Source organism: Nannobrachium achirus (assembly GCF_963921795.1).
Source record: "Nannobrachium achirus genome assembly, chromosome: 1".
NCBI lineage: Eukaryota > Metazoa > Chordata > Actinopteri > Myctophiformes > Myctophidae > Nannobrachium > Nannobrachium achirus.
The window spans coordinates 24970412-24985938 of record NC_137810.1 but is presented as its reverse complement, the minus strand read 5'-3'; the positions used below and the strand labels follow the sequence as shown (position 1 = coordinate 24985938).

Below are 15527 nucleotides of genomic sequence, written 5' to 3'. Positions count from 1 at the left end.
AATCCTACTGCCTTCACCAGATTTCTAGCTTTCTAAAAGAAAAATATGAGGGGGGGTGGGGGGGCACAACATTTTAAATAAATGAAGAAAATCACTGTGGAAGCCTATTAAATTTTCAACGTGACCGTTTTGTGAATCTTCATGTGTGTTTAAGGCTCACACAAAAGGAATATTTAAAAACCAAGGCATGATAATTGGGGCAGAGATTGTTACAGTGCCTTCTTATTCAAACAGGCTTTTGGCTCATTAACCACTTGCATCCAGCTTTTATTTAAAGGAAATTGGAGAAGTCATTTTAAACCTATAAAATATTGTGCAATATTTTCAGCATCCGTGCCGCCAAAGATACTGATAGAAGACGTTAAAAGAAAGTGACATAACGTCACTGTCGGGCAGAAACCTTGTATCTCCGAGTTTCAAATGTGTACGTTTTTTTGAAAAGTAAAGCCCTGCTTCATCATACCAAACTGTCGCACAAAGCTAGTGAAAATAGCAGATCTACAAGCACACAATGTGAGGTGATGTGTGCTATTTTCACTAGTTTGACTAGTTTTTAAAATAATAATAAAAAAAGGAACGGTTTTGAACATACAAGGTTTCCACCCGACAGCGACGATAAGGTATGTGATTGTGCTGCTCTGCCCTGGGAAACAGCCCCAAGTGGCAGAGATCTTGATGAGGTGCAATAATCGAAGAAAATGGTGTTAGTCTTCAGCTCATTTCTCTGGCTTCCATATTACTGCTAATTTAACCAGGAATGCATCTCTGAACCTCATTATGGTCTGTGGGCCTAAACACAGTAAACATCTAATTATCTAACTGGCAACTGTCTCGGTGACTCATCTCGAGTCAAGGCAACCATTCATAAGCTACCAAGAGGTACACAAGGTACGCACACACATGGCAGCACACACACACACACACACACACACACACACACACACACACACACACACACACACACACACACACACACACACACACACACACACACACACACACACACACACACACACACACGCACGCAGACACGTACTAGCCCGTAAAAAAAAAACATGCAAGCAGACACACACTCAGACACAAACAGACAACAACAGCAACTTGACCGTTTGACATTTCAGCATGCCGTAGCTAATTACTGTAGATGTGCTAGGATTGCACTGCTGGAAATCCAGTGGGCAACCCCTGCATGTCAACACCAACATCAGCAGCAGCAACATTTGCAGCACTGTGACTACACACAAATCACACAGCACAACACAACAGTGCCTAAGGCACTTTAATCATCTGCCGTTCAGATGGCACCCATCCACTATATGCCCTGTAAACAATCATATAGTACATACAGTAGAGTATGTATACTAACTCCAGCCAAGCACTGCGCAAAGCATCACAAACTGCAAGCCAAAATGACCGCAAGGGAGAGCTTTTGTTATAGCCTAAGCTAACTAGCAAACCAGGATAGAAAAATCTACAATCTAACTAAAACCAAGATACAGTAATAGCCTTTTGCGAAGGCCATGTGTCACAAATTTGGAATATTGTTCTGACCCACATTGTAAAATCCTGGCTGTTCATGTCACTTCTGAGACTTTAAAAACGGTCATCTGTGACACTGTGTAATAATAATAATAATAATAATAAGAGTAATAATAATAATCAGGTTAAAGGTGCAAACATCGCCTTAGTTGGGATTTTCCAGCTGGAGCGAAGATACTGAGGCGATTGAACACTTTGTCAGTCCACCCTGCTCGATGTTATGTTGCACCTAATCGCCACTAGAAATAATAATAATAATCTTTTGGTGGGAACGAACCTCCATGTTGATATAAAGGAATAACAGCGCCATTGCAAAGAAAGCTGACTTTTGGTAAGGCGTACTTGGTTGTTCTGAGAGTTAATGTCACAGCAGAAAAACTAAAGTAAAATAAATGGAAAGAGGCATGAATAGAAAACAATTACTTTCATGGGAGTGCCCATTGTGTTGTAATCATTATTTATTACCACCCTTGGAACTGCCCTACTATATTTAATTGATGAATCGCGTTGGCAGTGGAGATAGCTAAAGCATAAATTCCCCTTTCAAGCTAATATAAAGACCTGGCACTTCTGGCCAATGTCAGCAAAGCAGATTGAAAATTAAATGCCCTTTTTTGCTGTCTGGAGTGGACAAACATACGAGCATGCCTGTCTCATTCACAACTTACATTTCATCACTGTTGAGCAGAAACCTTGTATCTCCAAGTTTCAAATTTGTATGTTTTTTTTCTCGCTTCATCATACAAGACTGACGCACAACACTAGTTCAAATTAGGTGATCCACAAGCACACAACGCCTCGCGATACGTTGTGTGCTTGTAGATTGGCTATTTTAACTATTTTAAATCATTTTTAAAATGATAAATACAGAACAAATTTGTAATCTGTATTTGGATATACAGTACATGTACAAGGTTTCCACCCAACAACAAAGATTTGGAAGTAGGAGAGACAAAAGACAAGTATTATTCTGTCCCTCTGTCCGTGTCATCATCCCCCTCTATTCAGTCCTTCTCTTCATTTGTCTGCTGTTTAATCAGGCTCTAGTTAGCCATGTCACTCCATATCTAGACACACGTCAGTCACACTGCCCCCCACCATTACACAAGCTGATGCAAACTACTGCACCCACACACACCCACACACACCCACACACGCACGCACGTACGCACACACACACACACACACACACACACACACACACACACACACACACACACACACACACACACACACACACACACACACACACACACACACACACACACACACACACACACACAGCAGAGATACCAGCACAGACTGGAAGATATTTTAATTGATGCATTAATCTTGCACAATAGACACAACCAAAAACCACAATATAACATAAGACACCGACTACACCACAAGAAGGGCTTGCTATACAATTAATATGATCTTAAACATATGATCATATTATCTATACCAGTAAGACGACAGGACGGAATTCGCACAGGACGGAATTCATTTACAAGTGTGATTTAAGTTGCGGTTGGTTGTTTAAGTTGGACAAAATGTGGACAAAATATTTTCCCAAATATGGATATGACTGACGTCTGACATCATAGATGTCTTATGTTATATAGACCGCATGAGACTCACACAATATGTCCATTTATGGGCATTCCAAGCTATGGGTTTAATATTGATGACATCAGGGATCTCTACTGTACGGTATATATGGGCATACAAGGGATTCTGTTAGTGTGGTTCACCTAACAGGGCATCATCTGGGAGCGTCCAACGTGGGCATTGCCAAATAATGGGTCGACAATGTGATGTCACAACAAAGTGACGTCACAAAACAGGCATTGCCAAATATGGGTCAACAATGTGACGTCACAACAATGTGATGTCACAACAATGTGATGTCACAACAGGTCAGCTATAGACATTGAGGCGTTACTGACTCACCCACCCACCATCTGACGGACAAGATGTGCCAGTAGTAGTTAACTGCGACCTACGGTCGCAATAACACAACACAACACAACACAACACAACACAACACAACGATAACACCAGTAAGACTCCCTAATCGGGAGATAAGCGACCAACATGAAGCAGAGTCTGTGCATTCTGCTTAATGAATTCTTCACAGCCCACTCAGTTATCATTGATGTGTAACCTTGGAGCTTGACAGTGGAAGCTGGACAGGGAGCGTGGTGTAGTGTTCTGCCTTAGGGTAACTATGGCACAGTGTGTGTTTGTGTACTGTATGTGTAGTTTCTATTATTATGTGTGGGCGTGCACATGTGTGTGTGTGTAGAGTTATATGATGGACAGTCTCAGAGCCAGGACCCCCACCAGCATCTCACCATAGGAGGCAGCAGAGGTGTGGATCACACTCACATCTAATATCAGTCCTATTAGTACTCACTATACTCTCTCTCTCTCTCTCTGTCTCACTCTTTCTTTTGCTTTTCAGTCCCATTGTAATCTTTCTCTTTCTACCATTCTGACTTACTATTTATCTCCCTCTGTATCTATGTCTCCCTATCCCCCTCCTCACGCATGCATGCACGCACGCACACACACACACACGCACACACACACACACAAACTCACAGGCTATTTCGATGCAGTCTCTGCCAAGCCCCTGTATCTACGCAACACTAGGCTGCAAGCACTGAGTGTCCAGGGAGACTGGGTGCTAGCTACAGTGCCGCCGCCAGCCCTGTCGGCAAGCTGGGGAATCGCCTTCTTTTCAATTAGCATTTTGATTGCATGTGAGGGACAGAAGCCAGCACGCAAACAATCAAACATTTACTTGCTGACAAATGAATAACGCCGCCACCATTCTTGATGCTAATATAAGTGACTCACTCCCAGTCCGCCTTGTTAATGGGAAGAGAGCCATTTTGAACACAGATGGCGTTGTGCTAGAATGTACAACAATAATGGTGTTAATGTTGGTGGATAAATCCCAAGCAGTAATGCAGCGAGTGAAAGAAATGAGTAGTAGAGGGTTGGGGAAAGAGCCTCCGTCTTATAGCTGTTCTAAAGCAGTGGTTCTCAACCTTTTCTGGTCGCGACCCCCAAAATAATCATATCTGAACTGGGGACCCCCAGTAAAATTATTTTTTGGATAACACGGTTCTATTGTGAAAATAGCAGATCTACAAGCTCACAACGCCTCGCGTTGCGAGGCGTTGTGAGCATGTAGATCTGCTATTTTCACAATTCTTGCCTTTAGAGGTATTAAAAAGTCCTAAATTGTCACTTTAGAAATGTTGGATGTTGGATTGTTTACTGTTGAGTGAGAAAACAATGTTGCACATTAAGTTAATCATCTGGGGACCCCCCAAAATAATTTGGCGACCCCCCTGGGGGTCCCGACCCACAGGTTGAGAACCACTGATCTAAAGGACGGCAGAAAATAAATATTGTGGTTTTGAGTAGTTTTTAGTCAGCAGCCTCGTATCTTGGCAGCTGCTATGGAAGCATGGATGACTGGATGGAAGGCTGTGTGGATGAGCGCAAAGTTGAAGGAAGTCTGTGGCAGCTTACAATAATCTCTCTCATTTCACACACACGTGCAAGCGCGACACTCGCACACACTCACAAACAGAGGCTCAGCTTGAGGTTTTGAGATGACACAGGCACAGCATTAGCATTCGAGCATGCGCACAGAGCGAGCACACCTACTCCATCGCTCCTTGGCTCCGGCAACCACACATGTACACAAACACACACTGGCGCTGTGTGTACACAAAACGGCGTGACAAATAACGTCTACTCCTATGAGTAATGTGCCGCACTTTGCATACATGAATATCAATGAAGCCAAAAGTCCAATCTCTCTCTCTCTCTCTCTCTCTCCTGTTCACAGCGCATTCAGCATCAACAATGTTGCCATCTACCGCTGCTACATATACAGGTGAGTATAAGACTGGTGCAAAGGCAAGAAAGGAGGTGATTCCTACACCCACGTCTTTCCCATAAAATGGGAGCAGTGATTCCCTCCCTCCCTCTTTCCCTGCCACGTTTTCTGCCTCCCTCTATCGCTCCTTACCTCTAACCCTGAAGCTACACCTCTCCAATTAGCATGATTTTTTGGCTCCATCCTCCTCTCCCTCTCTGGTTCTGCCCACTAGCCATGGCCACGCTAGCCCTCTCCTCTCTGTTCTGCCCATGCATAGCTATATCAACATCATGCCCAGGAAACTCTAGGTAAGAAACAGAGCATGTATCACAGAGTGCAACTATATTAAACAAAGTGCCAGAATAGAATATGGTAGACTATAGAAGAGAAAGGAATAGAGAATGAATACTACTATGACTGATCTAATGCTCTGCAGCCACTGCTGGCTGTATAAATTAAAAGCTAGGCTAACAATGTAGAGTGGAGTATAGTGACAGGCTGCCTGCAGCCCTCATCCTTACCATCTTAAACCCATTCCACTCCATTTGGGAGCCGCCAGCCGTTGTCTCTCTCTCTATCTCTCTCTCTCTATCTCTAAACACACACACACACACACACACACAACAGCAGCAACGCCTGGGTAAAAAAATAAATACAAAATAAAAACAATCCCCTATTCTCTCTCTAGCTCTCTCTCTCTCTCTCTCTTACTCTCCTCCAGAGCTTTCTGTTTATTATTTTCTGTCTCTTTGTCTCTGTGGCTTCCCTGCTGTTTGTGTCTGAGTCTTAGCAGCGAGTAGACAGCAAGGTGCTAGTGGCGTAGAGAGCAGGCATCGCCTTCTTCCACAGACGCTGAGAGGAGAATGGTGTGCTTGGAGTGGGGAGCGTGTTGGGCTGCAGTAACGCTCCCTCCCTCCTCTAGCCCTCCCTCTCTCCTCCCCATCGCCACCCGCCCAGTCGCCTCCTCAGCTGGAAGGTCAGAGCCCGCCCCCCCTCCCCCCCCCAACCCCCCCACCCCTTTTTGTCAGAGTGCGTGATTGGCTAAACAGCCTGCCTGTTGGCCCACAGACTCCCCTGCCCCTCCCTCGGTGTTAACACCTTCGATATCTGGCTGGCTGTTAGCCCTCATCGGCACACGCCACGCCAGCCCCAGCCCGGCTTGGCAGAGAAAAGGCTTTCTGAATCCCAGCAAAGCAATCAATCGCTGCTGAGGTCTCTGCTTGAGTGCGCTGGGCAGAGCAGTGCAGAGCAGCGCAGAGCAGAGCACTAGGAGAATGATTGCAGCCTCAGGCACTATGGTAATAGGATGCCTGCGCAGCACTATGTATATAAATTAGCTATTACTGGGTGCATGTTAAAATCCCCTGTACATTTACAACACTGTGTATACAGATTACCCCCCCCCCCCCATCACTTTTTTTTTGCTTTCTCTTTCCCTTGCCCTCTCTCATGCTGCTCTCTCTCTCACACACGCACGCGCGCGCGCGTGCACACACACACACACACAAACACACACACACACACACACACACACACACACACACACACACACACACACACACACACACACACTTACAGATGGAATAATTCTCAAAAACACACTCAATAGCCTACCTTGACCTTGATTAAGTTTATTATTATTAATACTACTAGGCCTATTTATTTATTTCAAATATTCTGAGAATTTTAAATGTATCAAAGTAAAAAAACAAAAAAACAAAAACACATTAGCCTACTATTGTATCTGAAATAAGACACAAGTCCAAGGGTTCCTTTGTAGACAAAACACAAGGCTCAACTACTTGGATGTCCACTCAGGAGCTGGACACGCGCGTGTACGCTTTAAAGTCACACAGCTGCGGAGGCAGGCAGGTGCAAGCCTGTATAGGTATATTACACAACTGTGCATTTTTATTTATCTTTTACAAATCGTTTGAAATAAGAAAAAAATTTAATAAGTACAAGTGTAGACTACTGTATCCGTCCTAATAAACAAACCTCGGCTACTGACTGACTGAGGCAAAAGGATGCTCAACGAGCTACCTGTCTGCATGCTGCGGTGTGGCGATAGGTGAGACATAGCAGCTAGCATTCGGAAATAGCAGGTAGAATAACTCAAAACAACAACACAACGCAGAGAGAAATAAACATGCCCTGTCTACGCTTCAGAGTTCAGACTCACCATGACCATTCTTGTTTCAAGCAGCAGGTAATCGGAAGGGGTGGAACGTGGTGTGACCGGCGGAGAGATGCAGCGTGGTCCGACAGACAGCGCGGGGTGGGATGGACAGGTATAGTCGCGTGTTGGAGATAACATGCAGTGGCAGTGGATGAATGAATGTGGTGGAGACGAGAGTCTCGCAAGGACAGCGGAGCCGCGGGAGAAGAAGAAAAATAATATCTATCTCTCTATCTTGATGGAAGACGAATACAGGCACGGAGGCTCAGGAAAAAAATAACAAAACTACCGAAATGGTATAAAAAAAATCACAAGAAGCGAAAAGGACAGAGCGAGCACCCCGCTTCCGTAACGGGACTTATATGGAACAGCCGAGCTCTTATTGGCTGCGGGAGGCGGGGATGGGGCGGTGCGCCCACGGAGGAGAGAGGAGAGAGAGAGAGAGAGAGAGAGAGAGAGAGAGAGAGGGAGGGAGGGAGGCGAGGGGAGGGGAGGCGGTCACTGAACGTTGTTGTGGTCCAGACAGTGGTGGACAAAAGTACTCACATCATGTTTTACACAAGTAAAAGTATCAATACTGCAATGTGTAATAAATACTCTGTTACAAGTACAAGTCCGGAATTCAAAATGTATGCCTACTTGAGTAAAAGTACAAAAGTATTGGTGTGATAATGTAGCCTAGTGCCTACCAAAAGTACTCAGTATGCAGAATGTCCCATTTCATGTTTTCAAATGTATAAAAATCTATTGAAAATAGCAGATCTTCAAGCTCACAATGCGTCACGATATTTTCAAACGGACAAAAATATATAGGGCTGAAAGATAATCTAAATCTACAAAGTAACCAGACCAGTATTAAACTAAAGTGTTCAAATAATTGTAGTGAAGTAAAAGTACAATATTTGCCTCTGAGATGAGATGTAGTGGAGTAGAAGTAAAAATATTGGAAATTGGAAATACTCAAGTGAAGTACAAATACCTCAAAATGGTATTTAAGTACAGTACTTGAGTAAATGTACTTTACAACACTGTTGTGGTCCACGGAGTAAAGAATAGGGAATGTTATAAAAGGTGCACCAGCACAGCAGGCAGCAACCTCATAGTTTAAGGTTATAACTCTGAGAGGGTATATAGGCCAGGGGTTTTCAAACTTTTTTGACTCAGGGCACCCCTGTAAATAACTTTTTCATCCACAGCACCCCTGAATTACACTGTTCATTTTTAGGATCTTACATCCTATTCCTATTGGAGAAATATCCGTTTCCATCAGAACTGACTGAAAATAACGCTATACTTGACGTTTAACCACTTGAACCCCAGCATGCCTATTCTGGGGGGAAGGTTCGCCAAAAATAGCAGATCTACAAGCTCTCAACGCGTCACAACATGACGTGTTGTTGTGAGCTTGTAGATCTGCTATTTTTGGTGAAGAGAGGTGTCAGATGGAAAAATAACTCATCAAGTACAGTGCAAAGCAGGTCTGTTTTACTAAGCATAATGAAGTGATATTGATGATATTGATGAATTCCAAATATTATCAAATTATCTCGCGGCACCCCTGGACTGGCATCACGGCACTCCAGGGTGCCCCGATACATTTAAAGCTGCGTGTGTGTCACGAAGTGACACACATGCAGTGTGAGTGTGTGAGTCCTTCCTATGAGTCTGATATCATCACACCCGATTATCACTTAAACACACAATAATAAGAACATCTTTATCTACTAAGTCTCAGGAATGGTAGACGGTTCTTTTTTCTGCATTTTCATTGGGACTAGCCTCTTGCAGTCTTACTCTTCAACCACATTATCATAGCCTGGTTAATAAACCAGACCGCACAACACTACCCTGTGGTGTGTGATAGAGTCTGGTTTATTAACCAGGCAAACATTATCATTACCCATAGTCTTCCCTCACTCATGGACAAAACACACCTATTAGGCCTACTGTAGCCCTGGTTACAACCTAAAAAAGAAGGGGGGAAACTGGAAAGCCATTTTGAGATGGATGCCTTATAGCACAGAGCTGAATTTATGAAAATTAGACTAACGTTCGGTTCATTTATTGTATTAATCAGAGGGATTATATTTTGTATCCCGGCATACCGCCTGTAACAACAGTCTATCATCATTGCCGGGCAGCAGAGCTTCAGCTCCCTTTCTCCAGGTGGTCTGACTCTATCTCATCACAGACAAGAAGAGGGAGCCATTGCATCCTGTAACTCCTGTTACCTGGCAGCCAGCAGTCCAATGCCAAACACCTTCTCACTAGCACATGCACAAAATACGCAATGCACAGAGCGCACACACACACACACACACACACACACACACACACACACACACACACACACACACACACACACACACACACAAGCACAAGCACCCTAGCACAATTTTAATGTAAGCTCACTCTGTTCTCTCTTTCATCTCACACAGACCTCACACACCATTGATAAAGAAAAACCTGTCACCGATAATATTCATACTCTGGATATGTTTTCCTGTCACTTCACAAAAGATCAAAACATCCCAAATTATTCCTAGACATCATCATATAATTTCCTTTGTATACACAGCATGCAGAGACAGACAGACGGACAGACTGGCAGCAAACTAGTCATATCTCATTCTCATGCTGGTTTGATTCAATTAAAGTGGAAGTGTGTGCAGCCTCGCAGCAGCACTCTTTCAAATGTGTCACTCGGTTATACACACAGGGTTGTGCATTGTAAGATATAAATGTACTGTTTATTATAGATATGGCTATTGAAATGGTTATCCATGTGTGTTACGGTATGTAACAGCCAGCGCCATAGCTGTCGAGGCGGTAGAGTATAGACCCCTGGGACCCCGGTCAATGATATACAATATTACTTCATACTATACTGTATACAAACACACACACGCACGCATGCTCATACTGCGCACACACACACACACACACACACACACACACACACACACACACACACACACACACACACACACACACACACACACACACACACACACACACACACACACACACAGAATGGGATTTGATAGATAAGCTTTTATTTTTTATTTTTTTACTGCTGTTGTTTTTATTTATTTCTTATTTTTAATGTACATTTCACTCTTCCTTTGTATTTGCAAAGGAAAACACCAATATTAGCCCGGGCATACATTACTTAGGCGAGGGGGGGGAACAATGGGTGAGTGTTGAACTAGGCTTAAAGCCCAATTTATGTTGTGTTTTACGACGGTGTCACATGCGGAAATAGCCGATCTACAAGCTCATAGTAAGCTATTTTCGGTTTTCGACACCGTCTTACAACGAAGTATAAATCGTGCTTAAAGCACAGAACCTCTTCACTTCACCTCTGCCCTCTCCAACAGTCTGCTGGAACAGTACATCTACCTAGCATAGTGACGGCGTGCCAGTGCAAGGCTGTGTGTGTCTGACATATTAATGAATCCTCTCTCTGCACTCAATTAGGCAGGCCTGAGCAGGATTGACGCTCACACTCACTACGCGCTCACACTCTCTCACACTCACACTCATTTTCTCACACACACACACACACACACACACACACACACACACACACACACACACACACACACACACACACACACACACACACACACACACACACACACACACACACACAGTGAAAGGGAAATTAATGCACATACTGTAGTGTACACTCACAAACACACACAGGAGATGATGCGTTGAACAGGGTTTGCTATTGTTTGGGACAGAATAGAATTTGCTTGTCCTTGCAGTCTGGTTGTGAATTAAGCTGGGGCTTTGTCTGAATAACTGAATTATATTGTATATATAACAGGGGCGTGGAAGTAAGTGCAGCATAAAAACATGCAGAGGAACACGAACAGAATGGATTCAAAATAGTGGTGCGTCTTTTCTGATTTCCCTAACACTGGCAAGCGAATAGTACCATCTTCTACACAACCTCACATTACTCTTTTATTCTGCACTGACCTTTGAGTTTCACAAAACCTTTGGGTTTAAGCCCAGCGAAACCATTCTCCACCTCACTGCATCCTGTATCCCCATTCGCCTCTCAACCACGGTTTAAATAATGGGAAATGAGGACAATGAGGATGAATGAATCATAAGGTATAGCGCTGGTTTTGTTAAATGCCAGCAACTTAACTATTGATGTGATGACAGAAGAAGAAGCTGTGAAAAGGAGAGATTAAACAAAGGTTTGGTAATTCTTCTCCTGGAGGACAGTGAAGTGAGAAAAAAAGAGGTTGCTTTCTGTCTCTAGAATATAATCTAAATAACATTTTCTGTAGGGGGAGTTACTTTCACAACGTACTGTAATACATTACACATTATTTATAATTTGTAATTAAAAATAATACATTACATAACTTTCTGTGCCAGTAATATTACTTTTGCATTCCTTTCATAAAACACTCTCTATTGAAGCACAGAAGGCCCTGTCTAATTTTAAATAGAAGGGCGGTCTAAATTGAATAGAGAAGCCGTAATAATGTTATAGGTATTAAAATGCAATGTTTTGCAGCATAAAACGCAATGTCATGATGAAACACAAACCACTCCGAAGTGCAGCATCGATGCAGAGGAAACATTTAATAAAAGTCAAAATTGCAAATGGTAAACAAACTGCATTGTCATTAGTGTGCATGAATTTGTTAGAAGTATTAGAGGTTTGTGAAAGTAATGCATTACTTGACATAGTAACTGTAATGCTATTATATTAATTTGTTATTCATGTATGTAATGCTATTATGCAATGTGTTACTTATGAAATGTGTTACACCCAACTCTAGACTCCAATGTGTCATTTCACTTCTACCATATTAAAGACAATGTATTTTTTGTGAATGTGATATGGTGTGGAAGGTGGCACAATGCTGTATTTTGTCAACACGTAGCCTACACAATAGGTATGGAACTGTTGTGTGGTTGTGTCCTAATTAAGACATATCCATCCCATTATAATGCATGGACAGATGGAAGGAGTTGTTTGACTCGATGCTAGAAAGGGCATCCATGCTGAGAGACTACAGCCTGGATGTGGTTAGAGATGCTGGTGTGTGGTCTGTGTACTGAAGACTATACGCAGCTAATCGCTCTGGATGCTTGAGGGTGCGTTTGTACACACTTTCATATTTAAATGAACTCTTTGAATTTAGCTGTTCACAGTGCAGTATGTCACAATGTGAAAGTAAAAGTATGTTTGTCTGTGGTTGAGTAAATATAGAACTTAAAAATAGCAGACCAGTAAAGAACAGGAAGCATTACATGACAACAGAGGCGTCAATTGGGTATGGCAAGCTATGGCAGCTGCCATACCTTGGCTACAGGGGGGAAATAATAAAATGTACTGCAATCGTGTCTGTTGCTAAGGTATGGCAACATGACTGGTGTCTTGCACACGCGCGAGAGGGCGCGCATGCAAGACATTAAAATCCTCAGTGTTAATTCAACTCTGAGAGTGAACAAATGTAACCAAATGGACCCTTATGGGTCCATTAAATAGGTTACATTTGTACCCTCTCAGAGTTAAATGAACCCTAATGCTTTTACTGAGTAATAAGAAAGTTCTGCTTCTCGATTGACTTGATAAATTGCATTGCCGTTTTGTCTGACATTGCTTAGAAATGAAACTGTATGGGCGTGAATACTTTTGGCTTTTCTGTTGATGACTGATGCATTTTTTCAGCCGGATAAATGATACAGTGTATTTCTTCAGTGGTCTTCAGTTTTGAAAGTTAAAAAGCTTTTGTGGCTGAAACCCAGGACTGCCAGCCATACAGTCAGCAATGTGAAACCCCATCTCATTGATTAGCTCTGGCTCTGGCTCTCCTTCTCACACGCACGCACGCACGCACACACACACACACACACACACACACACACACACACACACACACACACACACACACACACACACACACACACACACACACACACACACACACACACACACACACACAAACACACACACACACACACACACACACATAAACACAGAGTAGTACGCATGGACATATGTACACACAGCATCATGCTGCATCATATGATGCAAAATGCATCACTAGTCATGATGAAATATTAAAATATCTCGTAAACACAGATTGAACACAAAAAATAACTCAGGATTGTGTTGATCGTGTCCCAAACAACAATAAAATAAGATCTGGTTGTCCCAGAGGTGAAGTGCAACTGATACGGACTCCGGAGATCTCTATCTTTATCTATGTATCTATGTCTTTCTCTCTATTTATTGATAGATTTATCTCTTTCTCTCTCTCTCTCTCTCTCTCTCTCTCTCTCTCTCTCTCTCTCTCTCTCCGTGCTTCTCTTCTGCCCACAACTAGCCATTCTACCACTTTTTGTGGTCACATGTTCAGATACTGGATTCTGATTGGCAATGATAAAAAAGGAGGGGCTGCTAGAAAGCGACTAGAGTCCCCCAAAAGAGGTGGAATTCACATCCTCTGTAATGCCGATGGGCGCGTTCAATTGAAACGAACGTGCTGTGAGCCTAGCTCCGCCTTAGCCTCCGCATTCTGTCTAATTTATCGAGCGCTCCACGATCACGTGACTTTCAGGGCAGTTTCGCAAGCTCATATTGGATCTGTGTTTCGACCCACCAGGGAAAGTCGAAAGTAAAAAAAAAGTAAACATTGTATTTTCCTATCATTATTTTGCTCCATGTGTGCATGTGAACAGCATTCAACAGTAGGATTACTTATTGTCAAGGACAGAATTATTCTCTCCTTTTCCAACAGTTTTTTCGATGGAATTAAAGGACAACTTTTTACAACAAGGGTTCATACTTTTTAGATTGTAATTAGAAAAAAGAAAAAGTGAGTGTTAAAATGTTTTCATTTGCTTCATTCTATTGTTTTATCGCGTTTACCGTGCTAAAATGTGGGGCATACGTACAAGTGGCTAAATATGTCTTTTTAGACACAATAAGCCTACATTTTCTTTATTGCTATTTACAGTAACACTTCTAGCCCCCATAAGTCACATCCAACCATGAAAGATTGTGTTGTATCTTGGGAATGGGCTTATTCTGTGTAAAATGACATATTTAGCCACTTGTACGCATGCCCCCAACCACTAAAATAAGAATCTCTAAAACAATAGAAAGAAGTAAATGAAATAATTTGAACACTCATCTTTTATATTCTTTAATTACAATCTAAAATATGAATGCTTGTTGTAAAAAACTAAAGTTGTCCTTTAAGCACAGAGTTCTCACTCAGCCACTAACGACCTCCTTGCAGCCGCTGCAGCCCTCTGATGTCCGCTGCAGTGTGAGCTCCACTCTGTATGTGCATACTGACATGCTGGACAGACAGTGCAGACACTGCAGTCAGAAGAAGTCGTAACAGAAGCCACCGACTTTATCATGTTACTTGGCTGTGTTAAGTGGGAAAGCATCGCTTTAGGCTATTCTATGAAGTCCAGAGGGAAGTCATTTCCGGGTTTTGTCCCCCGTTCACCCCCCCCCCCCCCCCCCCCCCTCCTGTCAATATGATGATGTCATAAAAACTGGTCAACTCAACTTCGACTTCACTGTCAGTCGAGTCGACTTGAAAAAATCTTAAGTGGTTAATGTCCTAACACACACACACGCATGCCCGTACACCTTTAAAAGCATACATGTACATACAGTATATGCATATGGGTAGTTGGGTACACACGCATGCATGCAGGCAGCCAGGCACGAACGCACACACACTTTCCAGTTCCTGAAGTGCCTCTTGGTCTGACACTGTGACGGCCGTAGAGCCAATGCTTAAACGGCCAGGCCCCGGCAGTATGCTTCAGCCTGTGCTTAGAGCCTGCTAATTCACAGAGTAGAGAGCTGGCTAATTGTCATGAACTCCTTCTGACCCTCCCTCCACCCTTCCCTGCATGTCC

The 15527-nt window shown here is 43.0% G+C and overlaps 1 protein-coding gene across 7 annotated transcripts in view; it reads right to left on the bottom strand.

Annotated features, from left to right (window-relative positions):
- Nucleotides 1-15527, bottom strand: part of elavl4 (ELAV like neuron-specific RNA binding protein 4) — a gene marked incomplete at both ends in the record, with an annotated part of 102306 nt that overhangs the window by 73942 nt on the left and 12837 nt on the right. For 2 of the 7 annotated variants that reach the window (XM_080723460.1, XM_080723459.1), the window contains one exon: nucleotides 5947-5970. The exons of 4 other annotated variants lie outside the window; for them this stretch is intronic. In XM_080723460.1, coding sequence (XP_080579586.1) covers nucleotides 5947-5970 — 24 coding nt within the window. Of the gene's footprint in view, nucleotides 1-5946; nucleotides 5995-15527 lie in introns of those variants that run through there. One more of the 7 variants, XM_080723461.1, reaches the window with a different exon arrangement.